At 37.4% G+C, this 15,187-nt stretch overlaps 2 protein-coding genes across 2 annotated transcripts; both read right to left on the bottom strand.

Moving 5' to 3' along the window:
* Window positions 1-5,028: 5,028 nt before the first annotated feature.
* Window positions 5,029-8,687, bottom strand: LOC113778446 (probable hexokinase-like 2 protein). The gene is made up of 9 exons (XM_027323859.1): window positions 8,384-8,687; window positions 8,103-8,253; window positions 7,530-7,706; window positions 7,021-7,095; window positions 6,735-6,890; window positions 6,545-6,643; window positions 6,330-6,460; window positions 5,810-5,891; window positions 5,029-5,444 (listed from the first exon to the last, which is right to left on the bottom strand). Exons 1-9 carry the CDS (start codon window positions 8,656-8,658, stop codon window positions 5,121-5,123), a joined length of 1,470 nt encoding a protein of 489 aa, XP_027179660.1. The 5' UTR covers window positions 8,659-8,687; the 3' UTR covers window positions 5,029-5,120.
* An 840-nt stretch (window positions 8,688-9,527) lies between these two features.
* On the bottom strand, window positions 9,528-12,639 carry LOC113776697 (COMPASS-like H3K4 histone methylase component WDR5A). Its single transcript, XM_027321759.1, has 2 exons — window positions 11,616-12,639; window positions 9,528-10,282 (listed from the first exon to the last, which is right to left on the bottom strand). Exons 1-2 carry the CDS (start codon window positions 12,267-12,269, stop codon window positions 9,992-9,994), a joined length of 945 nt encoding a protein of 314 aa, XP_027177560.1. The 5' UTR covers window positions 12,270-12,639; the 3' UTR covers window positions 9,528-9,991.
* Window positions 12,640-15,187: the final 2,548 nt, after the last annotated feature.

Below are 15,187 nucleotides of genomic sequence, written 5' to 3'. Positions count from 1 at the left end.
GATAGTTTCTACTTTGCTCCCCTCCACCTTGTGACATTTAATGACTTCCAAGCTACTGTCCCTTTCCAAGTGCCAGCTCATCCATGAGGCCGTAGGGCCCAAAGCTTTTCTCCTCTTTTTTCAAATCTAACGTATCTATCTATGTGCTGGGGGACTGGACTGGGTTTAGAGAATTTCTTTTCTGTTTTTTTAAATGGAAAATAATGAAAAGGGCTGATCAATAATATTATGTTATTAAGCTAATCCAAGCACGCATTAATTGATGTCTTAACGAGATTTCTGACGACGGCCAGCTCTATTTCTTATTTCACGCATGTTATGAACTAGTAGAGTGTTAGTTATAGTATAAGGATTTTAAATCAATTATTTTTATTCACACTAGTATTTTCCTCATTAATACTACTAGATGGTCCATTCAAACTAGATAATTTATATTACCGAATTATTCTTGAAACTTAGACTCTCTAGTTTTTCAATGCAATATCAGCTTAGTCAATATTATAATATTTGACTCAATATTATTTGTATTTATTCCCCCAACCAAAACGATTAACTAATGAAATACTTACTACTAGCATATTTTCTGGTAACAATACACATTAAATATGTGACAGAAGGATTACTACTTTCACCAGATAAAATCAATATGAATTTGTATGGTTTCATTTTTTTTTTCTTTTGTCTGTGTGTGTGTGTGTGTGTGGTGGGGCGGGGGCAATTGAGGGGGACAGCCATGGAAAGGCTAAAAGATTTATTAACAGTTGATAGCAGTAATTAAGGGGGAGAAGGGAGTGGTTAATCAGAGAGATTCCCCGTGGTTTGATATTCTAAACTTAGTAAAAGCAAAGACTCGGGACTCGCCTAAAAACGCCAAGTCCGAAGCTCCTCCACCGCCAGAAGACACGATTTAGCCTTTCAATAAACGGACCTTAATTTTCATTATAATCTGTCTCGAACCCTGTTCCTCTTGTCCCCTTCCTCTTGGAACCCCCCTCTCTTTCCCTATTTCTTGCGAGTTACAGTTATATCTATTAGTCCCTTATACACAGTCTCTTTAGGCTCATTTTCCTCCTAAATTACGATGATTAGGTTATAAAAATGTTCTCGTTACCGTAAAAAAAAAAAAAAGGACCATACCTCGGAAAGTCTGTAGGAAAGTCCACCCCAACAAGCCTGTAGCATTCAGTCTAAAGTATTCTTCTTGTCATTTCATTTGAAAACAAGAAAAGATTTATCGAAAAATAATTATAAGCTTAATTAGATTATGAGCTAGCTTATATAGTGACCACCACTTTTGGTTATGGTACCCAATGCAATGCAGTACAATTATGTGCACAAGTCCCTGAGCCTTAGTGTTAGCATAAGCTGTAATATGCGGATTTTGTTATTTGCATTTGTCCATTTGCCATAAACCGAAATTGCTAATGACGCCAAACCTCTATCTTATAATTTATATTAGTGCTAGTCGTTTTCTCATTTGTATTGTATGTGTCGTTCTTTGGATGTGATTAGTAGGAGCTTCATGCGGACGTCTATCTGGAAGCTCGTCAGCTGATGATTACTGTTAAGTTATTGAAAAGGAAAAAAAAAGGAAATACTAACAAAAGCTGTGGGGGGGAAGAGCGAAAAATGTCTACTATAGTAAGTAGTAGTAATATCTAAGAAAAAACCGTGCAAAAATGAAGATGTGAAAGGAGTTTTTCTCACACAAGACACAACAACGTTGAATACTCAGCTGGTGACAGTTTGAATGCCACAGGGCTTTACTTGAAAAGAAGTGGAACGAATTGGCACTCAGGTCCTCAGGACAGGACCCTTTTCATAGACATTATTGATTCGCAAAATGGGATTCTTTTTCTTTCAATTCACACACACACACACACTCTCTCTCTCTCTCTCTATATATATATATATGTTTTTTTTTGTTTGGGGGAGAAAGGAGGGGGGGGGGAAGGGCCGAAGGGGGAAGGGACGTTTAAAGATCTATACGAGAATCTATCAAAGTCCATTCCGTTTGACCATAGAGTAATGGGCATTGGCAATCAGTCTTGTGCAACTGCATAATTAAAGATTGGACATCTCAGACGCGCATGAGATATATGTAGCTGGAGAGAAAAAAAAAAAAAGAATCAAATTCGAGGCATGAGTTTTGCCATGCTTCTTGATTCCGATAGGCGCATTTCATTTATTTATTGGTTGCTAGCACAATTTTCCTGCATGCATTTTCTCAAGGCACTAATTTTTTGTTGCAACCGTTCAGGGTACTGTGGAATAGTAGTTAGGAGTAGATGTAGATTTGGTAAAGTGTTGAAACTCCTTTAAATTCAAAATGTTTGTTTGTTCTCTATCTATGTTGCGAGTGACCAATGTGATGAACTCATCAAGCATTTTTTTTTTTAAAAAAAAAAAATTATAAACTTAATTAGTGAATCTTGAATTTCTAAATGTGATTTCAACGTGCAACCATCATATTTCATCCAATTACATTAACAGTAAAAGTTGTTCACGGCCGATCACTTGCGCTCCCAGAGTTACTCCTCAGGTAAATTGATGATGACTCATGATCAGATACTACTACTACTACTAATTAAGTTCTTTTTTTTTTTCCCACTTCTGCCAGATATTATATGAAATAATTTGACTGTTACTGATTGGAGGAAGAAACGGAGACGAGCAGAATTGTTTGAATCTAATAGTGTCCCTTATGTTAGCTTTTCGTCATATGGGGTGAAAAGATATGGCAAATTAAGTGCATACTTGGAAGTTCACCTTTGATTTGAGTCTGCCTCTCAAAATGAATTTTTTTTTTCTTTTTCCCCTGTGCTGTGGCGTGGAGCGGTGGAGGGCATGCAGCCCATTACGAAGATATTGGCTGTGGGGCGCAGCCCTCACTCAAGAGACTTGCAAGAAAATTCGGAGTATCCTGAGATGAAGAATTTACTGCGGCATAAGACGAGACATGTTGAAGCTAGCGATATAGTAATATTCTTAGCCCCCCACCACCCCAAAAAAAAAAAAAACAATATATAATAAACAAGAAGCTAGTTTTAAGTATTAACTAATTGATAATGTCGTGACATTTTGTTTTGTTCGTTTGATGGATAATGATTTTAGTGCATGATTGAGGAAGTCGGCGCTCCAAGTTCTCGCTGCAGCCCTCTCACTTGACAGCGCGATACGCGATAGAGATAAATTGCTAATAGCACTATTATTAGTTTTGATTTTAAATTACTATTTGCATAATTTTATTTGTTTACGTATCATCAACACGTTTTTCAATCATCTTTTTATCTCACATATATCACGTCAAAAAAATGTTATAGTAATTTTTTTTCAAAAATTCATACCAAATAATCTATTATCCAAACACTACTTTTAACTACATATTCGCTTTTCATTATCTGCCTGGTTTACAAAATGTTACAAACTAATAGGCATTATTATGCCATTCTTATTTTGCTCTCTTATGCTGCAAGAGACAAGCATGCAAAATAAATTGAGAGGACGTGACCGCATAAATTTTGAACACTAGTTAAAATAAATCATGTGCGTTTAAAATCTAAGTACAACTATTTTCTAGTGTAGCTTCAATTATTAGTTGTTAGCTTTAGGAGAAGCGTCTCACATAATTAATCACTTTTTCCTTCCTTCTCTTTCAATGAGGCTCTCGTCTTAGCCACTTGCAGAAGATAGGCAGTTAGTTATGTAGCTTGTTACCAAGTTTAAACTCCAAATTCAGTTTAAAATACTTATGCTTGAATAACTTTTGGCGATTCCTCTTCAAACTTTTAGAAAACCACAGGGACTTATTAATTCTGGCTTTTGAATAAATTAAGCTAATTAATAAGCGTTGATAAAATCCACAATAAATTTGAAACGATTATTACAACTGATAATAAGATGTGCAGTAAGCAATAAACAAATAATTATAATCCACGTCGCTATAACCCAAAAAAAAAAAAAAGAAGACGATTTTTGATTTTTCTGGTCCAAGTATTTATGTTACGGGTAAGGATTGGGGTGGACCATTTTCACTTGCAACAGCTAAATGGTCGCGGGCTAATGTGTGGTCTTTGTCTTATCTTTCCCCGGCCGAAACAAAAGGCCCAAGCTTTCTTTGGACGCATTCGGGCGATTTCAAAAAGAAGAATCTATATTTGTTGGTACTAGTCATCATTTCAGGTTATTACTCTGACCATTTTCCATCTTCGCTGCTTCATTTTTTTATGGGTATTTCTACGAAAAGGCTGCTGAATGGAGTACTACTTTTTTCTTTTCTTTTTTTCCAATAGAAGAAGAAGAAGACAATGAATGAGACGATGTTGTTTACTGTGTTGTGTTTGCACCTCGCCCCTCTCAAGTCCTTTTCAAACTCTGGCTCACTTTGCGTGTTTGATTTGATAGCAGTTTTGTGCAGAATCTTCGACACTGCTGCAAGATAGACAAATACAATGCTCTATTATTATTTAATACTACTAACATGTCTTCTTATTTTTTACCCACAAGAAAACAAAAAAATTTCGTGCAAGAGAATGTCATACGCATGTCACGTGCTGACAAGGAAACTGGATGTAAATGTTTCAAGGCTTCAAGCTAAAGGCCTTCGAGTTTCTTTGCTCTCTGTTTTACTTCGCCACTCGCGTGGGCTGGAGGATCCTTTATTTTGTAGGATTTGAAGAACTCGGATGGTTTGTTCTTAGAATTGAAATCCATTCTGGAGGAGTCTTAAGATTAAACCATTTGAAGTCATCTGCAATTGATTGGAGCTCGAGATACTCTGTTGGAATTTAATCAAGTTATGAGAGTTTGGTGCCTTAGCCATAGCTTAGGTATGGACAAGACCAATGATACAGAATCGGACAAGCCCAATTCTAACGACACGGCCAAGTTTCAAGTTGATCCAAATTAAACGTTGCACTTTTAGCGGCCACTTTTTTTTATTTTTATTTTTATTTTTATTTTTTGGCTGCTGACTCTGTTGCTTGGTCTGAGTTGTTAAAAAAAAAAAAAAGACAAAAATAAACAGTCTTAACAAACAAATGAATGAACAAAATTCCACAATCTCGATATCAGATTACAATAATATAGGGGCAACAGGAACAGGGTTCAAAATGGTGTGCCTAGGAATCTGCACCTCGCGTCTGTGAAGCAGCAATAAAGAGAGCCCCAGCTCCTGAACCTCCGTGAGAATGCTCTATAATCACATTGTCAGAAAGGTCACTCCCCAGCATCTCCCAAACACTGCTATGCAGATAGTTTCTAAAGATGCGATAATGCTCATACAGTCCACCTTCAACCGTAATTACACTCTTCTTGTTAGCAATTCTTCCGAGTTTTTTGACAATCCCCATTATTCCAGCTCCCACAAGACGAGCTCCGCGCTCTGCAACTATGTCACAGACCTCTGCAACGATTTCTCTCACCACTGGTGTAGTGTTGGATATCTGGGATAGATTGGTGGTGCGTTACTAAGAGCCACTGTGCTTGTGCAGACCAGCAGTTTTGTGTAATCAGTTTTAACCAGTTTGGATGACATGATAAGCACCAATTGCTTGTGGACTGATGGGCAGAAGTTGAAAGATACAACGACTAGTACTATTATGCATATGACATGGTAACTAAATTCGCAATCGCCAACAAGTTTTAAGCTTCCTTTTTTTTTTTTTTTTTGGGGTTAGTCACAGACAAATACTCTATTTTGGAACGACAAAGTGTGCTTCTGAATTTTGATTATGTCCGGAAAAAGTGTTGTCAGTGGTCATAAAAAGAGAGTTAGCAAATTTCTACACGAGAAGATGGTTAAAGTTACCTCGAATATTTCCTTCAGTTTTTCATCAACCATTTCATAATCCTCTGATGTGTCCTGGTGCATAATAGCCACATCATGTGACCTGTCAAAGCACAAGACTTATGATAGAATATATCTCATACTTCCTAATTCCATGAACGAGTGCATAGAATGGCTTGTAGTCTAATAATCAAATGGTCTATCGTGAACTGTCTTCCTTTCCACCCAAAAAAAAAAGAAAAGAAAAGAAAAATATATTGATTCTCCTACTACATTCCTTCAATTCATAATCCCACCTTTGCATCAATTTCGATTGCTTCAAATAATTATGACATCAAAGGGAAAAAAATTTGATCCTGCTCAAAGTCAAAGTTTAAGCGTAGTTTCTTTCCTGAACTGTACGGATAAATTTACAAAACCATTAATGTCATACCAGCTCCAAGTGTCTGGTTTTCTGCTTAATTGACATGAAGGAATGCATCTCAGTTCTGGAATTGCTACCGAACTTATATAATGTCACAAAATATTGACTTCCATTTACCTCAACAAGTATGGGATGGTGAGCTTGATTGGGAGGTTATCTCCAAATAAAGCTGCTTCTTGCGCCATCTTCAGTAGGACTTTTCTAACAATCTCTCCTAAATACATCCCTGAAATAAGCTTTTCAAATATCTGAGACAAAACAAAACAGGATTCAGGAAGGGATTCGTATGACTTAGAATGCGAATTCAGACACCTGATATCCAAGTTCCCTACCCCGCTACCAGGATTTGTGCTTTCAGAATCTAAGGAAGCATCAAACTCTGTCATTGGAAGGTGAATGGAACTAAAATTTCCCCAATTCACACTAATAGCCTGCAGAGTTATAATAAGCACGTCAACAACTTACAGGATATGATGCCTATATAATCTGAATATGTGCTTATACAACATATGACAGCACAACCATTTCTCCAGAGTTGGATAATTGGCCCTGCAACTTTTGAACTTCTTGTACTGATTCCATATAAGCAGCATTAACGGCCATCCCTAAACTAAGTGCAGCGACACTTTCTCTACTGTAGTACCTTGCCCCAGCCAAACAGCCAATGACTTCATCCACCTGGGAAATCGCCAAGCTATTTGAGTCAATTCCTAGCTTGGAGACGCTATACTCTCGTCAAACTTGGGGTTTACTTGCACAAAAATTACAGAATCCCAGTTACAACTAACCACCAAATTGAGGATCTTACCATAGCAGAAACTTGCATTTCCACGCCATGCTTCAGCAAAGCCTCATTAATTTCAGTCATCATCTGTGTCCTGACCTGATGAATTTGTTCTGAACAAGATTACTACACAATGGAGTCTGAGGAATCTACAAAAATTCATGAAATCCTTTCATGGGAATCAAATTGTGGCAATCCTTACACTCCTCTGCAAATCATGTATAAATAAGTGAAATCATGGAAGCCATTTCAGTGGAACCTCAATAATTAGATTAAGGATCTAGATCCTCTTATCACTCGCAGACTCTGAAAGGTAAACTCTTACATCAATGTGTCATTTTCACTGTAAATTTTGAATGCTACACAGTAGTTTCTTTTTTGGCGAGCCATAATTTCTAAATTAGTTCTATTGCAATAAAGCAGGTTTTCTAGGAAGGTAAATTTACAAGATTTTCATGGCGACTTTCACTAATAGTTCCCAACATATGCAACATGTTAACCGGGAAAGCTTCAAATCAAGGAGCAGACTTAACTGTGTCATCTGTTAACCTCCTCCAATCGATGCCTCTGCACGAGGAGGCTGCAGCTTGGTCAACCGGAGGTGATATTGTAAATCCTAGTTTAAGCTTCTCTAGTTTTGTCTTTCCTGTAAGGTCTTCATGAAGAGAAACAAATTTTGAAAGCTCCAAGGCAATTAGATCAAATAATTCCTGCATGAACAAGTGGACTTGAGTAGAGATTAGCTGACGAAAAACATTCGACAAAACCTTGCCTGCTGCCTTTATGGAAGATTCATTCTATTAAGTTGAAATATTATCCCTTAAATATTTCTTCCACACAATTAAACAATGGAAAGCGAATGACTTTTGACTTTTGTACTACTCCTCCGTCAAGCAATGTTCGAGAAAATCAACAAACATGGGCCTTTTGAGTTGTTTAATTTGAAATTGAAGACGACAGGCATTTGGGTAAGACGGTATTTATTTATTGCTACTAATCACTGCCACCATTTTCTTTTTCACTTTATGTTCTAGAGTTGCCATGTCCATAACCTGAGGTTTAAGTACTCACATATTTGAGAAATGAAAACAACTGCTAGTACTTACCTTGGAATCGGCAGAAATTACACGGGAAGGAATTTGAACCTCCTCCCTCTGGAATTCAGATAAAATTTCATTCTTCCCTCCAAGCTGCGCTCTTAGAATCAAGAAATTATCACCGCGAAGGTTTATTCCATAGTATACCCCTTTCTCATCACTGCCACAATATACGTGTATATATATATATATATATGTAATTTACACAATGGTGTGACTACTTACTATAGCGTCTAAAATCAATTTTTTGTAAACAAAGGAGATTGATCATTTGGAGCAGTGTAAATTACCCGGTGGGCAGTGAACCGGAGTAGAAAGGAAACATGCCAAGTTTGGATTGTTCAGAAATAAGGCCGGTTTGCATGTCAACCGCCAAGTCATTAGCCACAAGCCAAAGTTTGGTGACTGGAGTAGCACTCTCCCTCGCAAACTTTCGCAAAATGCGCTTTGCATGCCTCCAACTTCGCTCGTTTTGGCGCTTCCAGTGCCTCACTAACACCATCGCAGCGACAGCAGCAGCTGCAGTTGTTACAGTTACTGCCGCCACCACCACCTCCTTCCTCATCTTTTCTATTCCGGAATTGTGAAATGTTTGGTGCGAGTCTCTAATGGGAAAACTTGCTGTGGATTGGAGGTTGGAAAGTGGTACCAGAATAGCAACGTTTAGGGATTGTGACGTTTGGTCCGAGTCTTCAATGGAAAAACTTGAGTGATTGGAAAGTACTACTACTACCAGAATAGCAACGTTTGCGCAGGGATTGAACGAGTATGACGGCTTGAGATCACATATGCTGTTCTGGTGAGATCACCAAAGTTAGCGTTCAACTGATGGAGCACGTCTTGGGAAATGACGCAATCATATTATTGAAAGTCTTCTAGAATATATATCAACTGGTGAATAGAATATACTATAAGACAGGCACAACTAAATTGAATTATAGCACTGAATTAAATATTGCACAAATATTATATACTCCCCCCCCCCCCTCTCCCTAAAAAAAAATTGTCCTCATTTGTATATTTGGAAAAAAAGAAAATTCATGAGTGTGAGAAAAAATAATTGAACAATTAAGAGATAGTACTTAATATGTCTATCTGTGCTGAGAACAAATATACACTTTGTGGGAGAGCATATGTGTACAAGAGTGTACCATACGTGTAAGAGGTGTGATATGTACAAGCAATTCACAAAATTCAATAAAAAATTTTCACTTGAAATCTTATCTGCAAATTAAGAAGTGCAAAGGAGATGCCTGCATTTCAATGGCATTCAAGGATGTCTCTAATACTACTTTCTCAAAAGGATTCACTACTGTTACCCACAATTCTATACACTACTTGCCGTGTAGAATCCAAGAGTCCAAGACCAGTTCTTTTCTTTTTATATATATATATTTTAAGTTCAAGTTGAGAGATTCACATAACAGAGGTTGCTTACAAAAATGATAGCAACATCCAAAGTTGCAATCTCAAATCTCAGTTCATCAGAGAAAACATTCGTCAGCAACATACACATCTCAATGTCTAACTTCATGTACCGACAACCACCAGAGGGTCTAGATGATGAAACAATTCACCCCCCCCCCCCCCCCCCCCCATGTTTTGTTAACACAAGATGCATAGTGAACGGGGGAAATAGAACACTGTCGTTCAGATGAATTAACCATTTTGTCCATTCAGCTCCCAGAAGAACGACACTTTCCCCTCACACTAAATTACGTATGAGCAGAAAACAAACAATAAGGCTACAATAGACTATCTTGAATAACTACCTGCATCTACAAATAATCAGAGATCCTTGCCACGAGCAATCCATCTTCACCAACTGGGAAGTCAAATTTCACGACCAGGAGAGAGGACTTGTCAATGTTACTAAATCCCCTATGCTGGTCACAAACTCAGTCCTCCTGAGTCCAGATTTTGACTGTCTTGTCCTCTCCGAGAGCACCAGATGCTATCATGTTTTCGGTTGGGTGACATGATACAGATACGACAGTATCAGTATGACCTTCCAGTTTTTGAACAATCTTCCTTGACTGAAGCTCCCATAAGTAGATAGAATTATCCTCTGAACCGCTTACAATGTACTTGCCATTTGTCACCGAAAATGTAGCAGAGATGCAATACTTTGAATTGACATGGCCTGTGTAGGTTTTCAGATATTTTCCAGTTGAGAAGTTCCAAAGCCGCTGCAACCACACCAAAATGTTTTACATACATGCAAAATGATCCCCAAAATTCAAAGCATCTGCATAGTATGATAACAGTTCAGCATTTCTTGAACCCAAGCCCCAAAAACTACACCGTTGCACTTATGTCAGTATGAAACAGTGGGAACGGGACTCCGCAAATTACCAGAAACAGCATATAGTGTGGCACCATGCATTAAATGGAACTATACCATTCTAATAAATCTCGGAAAGAAATTTATTCCCTGGCAGAAAGTACCCAGAGGTGTTCAAGCCTGTGCCCCTTAGATGATAATATATGATCAAATGCAGTAAGGCAGTGCACAAAGCTTGCGATAAAAGATCATCATATTTGACAACCACAAAAATCCAACACTCGAGAAAATGCAACATTCACCATGATGCAGTCTCATATCCACAGTCTGAATTATGTGTTGTACACACCAAGTGAGATTTTGGATTGTTGTAACCATGCTGACTCTAAAGAGCAGCCAAGGATAGTAGCCAGCAGCAGGAAATCAGAAAAGCAGTATTAGCACAAAGTGAATGAGATTGAATATGCTAAAAAGTACTAGCACAAAATGTCTGTGTCTCTACCTCATAATCTATTAATTATGATTGATCATAAGATAAGCACCTCTTATTTCCTTTGCACTCGTTTTAGTACATTCAAACATGTCAAAAATCAGCCTGCTGCACCACGCCTAATCAAGAAGTGGGCATCGGACTATATTTAGTATGTGCCACAATATTTAGGTTCAGTATGTTTTTGACGCTTTTTTTGGCGTCATGCATGCCTTGAACTTAAGACTTTAGAAACTCAGCCCTACACATATAATCACAAGGCTTGAATTTGCTTGTACCACCCTCACTTATCCAAACTAAGGCAATGTTAGGTATTCTACTCCAAGAAGATTGCATTGCAATCTCCCCTGCATTTTACATGAAGGATTTCATCAAAACACAGACTAGGTCTCTGCTCAGGTTAACAACAGAGCACAATCAGTTTTATTACCATGCTACTACATTTACAATGGCCAGCATTACAAATTTTCTCGCTTTGCGACTACTAGAATGAACTTGAAGCCCGTGATGAACTTCTCAAATACCTCTTATAACAACAAGTTCATCCATAACAAGTCCGAAGAAATTAACAAACGCAATAACAAACAATTGAAGAACTGATGCACCAAAAAAATCGTCACAACAGACTATTATGCTCAGAAACTTTAAAATCCAATATTGCACTTAAAGACACCAGCAATGCAACATAAGAAAAGAGAGGAAAAAGAAGGAAGGGAAAAAAAAAAGAAAAGAAACACAGAGCACTTACAAAGGTATTGTCCAAAGTTCCAACGAGGATAAACTTTCCATTGGGCGAAAATCTCACAAAGCTCACAGGTGGATTCTCATCATCAATCAGAGTCTTCATACAATGCCCAGTTGAAGCATCCCAAATCCTACACAATCCATCATAACTACTAGATACAATCAGCGTCCCATCCCTGTTAAAATGAACCGCCGTCACAGGGTCTGAATGCGCCGGCAAAACCTTCAAGCACTTCCCCGACTTAACATCCCATACCCGAACAGTTTCGTCGAACGACCCGGAAACAAGCATGTTGGACTGAGGATTAAAGTTGACGCAAAAGACGTAATTGGTATGGCCAGAGAGGGTTTTGACTAGGCTTCCGGTGGCAACGTCCCAGAGGCGGACGGTTTTGTCGTCAGAGGCGGTGGCGAGGTACCGGGCGTCGGAGGAAAAGGCGAGGTCGGAGATTCCTTGGTCGTGACCTTGGTATTCTTGGAGGAGGGAGCCGTCGGAAGGAGACCAGGTGCAGGCGGTTTTGTCGGCGGAGGCAGAGGCTAGGAGTCGGCCGTCATCGGAGAATTTGACGCTGGAGATGGCTCTTTTGTGGCCACTTAGGTTATGTTTTAGCTTGTAGGGGTTGAAGGCTTCTGCTGGTTCTGTTGTTGCTGAAGCCATGCTCCCAAAAACTAAATCTTCTTCTGCCCCTTGTTTTTATGGGTGGTGCTGGGTGAAACTGGAGAAGGATTTCTGGCCGGAGTTGGTGTTTAGAAGGGGTTTAAGGAATGACACTTGCCCGTAGTATGGATGTGGTATTAAGTGATTGAGTGAGAAAATCTAATGACCAGGATTTGAGCTCCAAGCCTGAGACTCACCGGTAACTCGTGCGGCAAGCGGGATTCCCGGAGGCTCGGCCAGCCTGAGACCACGCAATGAGCCAAAAGCAAAAGCTATGGAGATTGCTTGCTGAGAAGTCTCGCAATATAATAATGTTGTGTGATCGACTTGAATTTGTACTCGGACAAAACTTCTGGGAATCTGAACCTTGTGGGAATAGGGATTGACCAAAATTCAATTTTATTCTAGTAGTAATAACTTTTATTTTATTTTATTTTTTGCTTTTGGCACTCGGTATCCTTGCCTTTAGTAAGACTAAACTGAATTTGACTCGGAGAATGCTGTAAAGTCCGGCTCTTACTCGAAAGCGGAGGTCAGGTTCAGAACTTTTCAAAGTGAGTTGAACTTGCGACCTTAGCAACCTACCATTAGCATTAGCAACTGCTTATCAGCTAGTATTTCAATAACCCGTTTACCAATTGTCCCAAACTCATGGTAGTAATAATAACTGTCATAATTATTATGAAGAGCTCGCCTGGCCCAAGGATCTTTTATACATATTTTTTCAGTAGTAATTATAGGTACTATTTCATGTAACGTAGGTTTAGCGGTTCTAGAATCATCAATGGTTGATGAACCAGCAGATCCATTCGCAACTCATTTGGAAATATTACTAGAATGGTATTTCTTTTTCGTATTTCAAATACTTTGTATAGTATCAAATAAATTGTTGAGTACTCTTTTAATGGTTCCAGTACCTGCGGATTATTAACAGTATATTTTTTTAGAGAATGTTAATAAATTTCAAAATCCATTTGGTTGTCCGGTAGTGACAACTATCTTTTTGATTGGCACTGCAATCGCCCTTTGATTAGGTATTGGCGTAACATTACGTATTCTGATTCTTTCTTTTTCTCTTGATTTTTTTTTTATCGAGATATATAGATTCTGTTCATAGATTAACCAAAATGTGCAAAAGCTCTATTTGCCTCTGTCATTTTATGAGTCTCTTCCTTTTTGGGTATGGCATCACCACTCCCTTTGGCAGCATCCACTAATATGGAACTTAATTTGAAAGCCATATTTCGACTCGGATGTTTTCGAGATGCCGCTAATAACCAATGAATGGCAAGTGCTTTTCTAGTGGAAGTAATACTTGAAATGGCAATCCATAAAAAAAAAACACCAATAGTAAGGCTAACTAGAACAAGTCAATAACAAAAAGGAATTACTATGCTTGGATTGCTTGTTTCCGTCGGAAAATATTGTCATTTTCCGTGATCACATTTCTCTATCACCTTTTTCCCTCACATATATCAAATCGCTACAGTAATTTTTCCATGAAAAATGACGGAAAATGCAATCTAAACACAACCTAAATAATTTAGTAAAGTTGATATGACTGCAATGGATGGTCCAATATTGAAGAAACGAGCATCGTCCCTAGATGGAAGAAGATTTTTTATTCACGTAGTTTTGTACCATCCACTAGAACTTGAAGACAAAATAACCCATGAGAAGGGCTGATTTGCGGATGAGGAATTAGTGTATCAACTCGCGTTCATCCTTTCTGGCTTGGAGTCCAAGAGAAACTAAGCAGTAAGCATTGATAGTTCACATAACTCGAATACTTTTCAATAAAAATAGGAAAAGGAAACTAAAAGAATAAATAAAAACGAAGGGCGAAATGAAACAAAAAGAACTCTAGTCAATTTATTCCTATAAAGAATGTAATCGATTCTTTCTTGGGCCGCGAACAGTGATTCAATTGATAATGAAGAAAGAGAATTCTTGATTCAATTCTCTACCTTAACGACAGAATAAACTTCTCCATCTTGAAAATGAGAAAAAGAAAGGTAAACCTTTTACCTTGTATTTATTCGTTTGTCAACAAAATTTTTATTTTTTTGTCAGTAAAAAGTACTAGGATTTTTGGAATAATTCAGTAACCAAAAAATTCTTATTTTTAAAACTAAAAGAATGAATTTAATTCTATTTCATATTGATTACATCAACTCAAGAGATGATGAAATTTTTCTATTTCATAGAAAATTGAAAATGGATCGATTTTTAAGTGTATTCCGATTATTCCAAACTTTTATTACTTATTTATTTGTTTGTTGAACAAAAAAAACTTTTTGAATTCCCAGTAGAAAGAGATTTTCCTAAGGAAAAAACTTTTAAAACTGTCCAATATCTCTTCCTTTTTAAATATTTTACGAATACGTTTTTTTGATGAAAAATACACTTTTTTAATGAAGAATTTTTTTTTGGAATTGCCATTTAAAGGGAATTACTTATTGTTCTAACTAGATGTGAAAGACATCTATTGTTCAAAATCAATCATTTAGACTATTTATTATCGAAATAATAATAATAATATCTTTCTAGCTGGTTTGGAAGAATTAGGAGATCCTTTAGAAGAAATATGGTTCTCCTTCTGGCGGCAACATAGTTGGTACCGCTGATGGGGTCAAATCAATATCTTCATCACTTTAGAATGTGAGAAAATATTGTGATAAAACCTTTATTGATATGTTGCGATAAAAGAAAACAGATTAATCCAAATAATCAAAACATGAAAAACGAGTGATTCGGTAAATGTTTTTGGATAGGAGATTATTTAAAATATTATCAGAATAATTATTGTAGGACTTTTTACGAGATGTATATGAAATAAAATGGTGAATAGAAAGATAAAGATTGTATTAAAAAATGTGTTTGTGATGCAAATAAATATTTTTTTAAAAATGATTTCT

This window comes from Coffea eugenioides, chromosome 7 (assembly GCF_003713205.1).
Source record: "Coffea eugenioides isolate CCC68of chromosome 7, Ceug_1.0, whole genome shotgun sequence".
NCBI lineage: Eukaryota > Viridiplantae > Streptophyta > Magnoliopsida > Gentianales > Rubiaceae > Coffea > Coffea eugenioides.
Note: the sequence above shows the minus strand (reverse complement) of the source record. Positions and strands in the feature narration are given on the sequence as shown.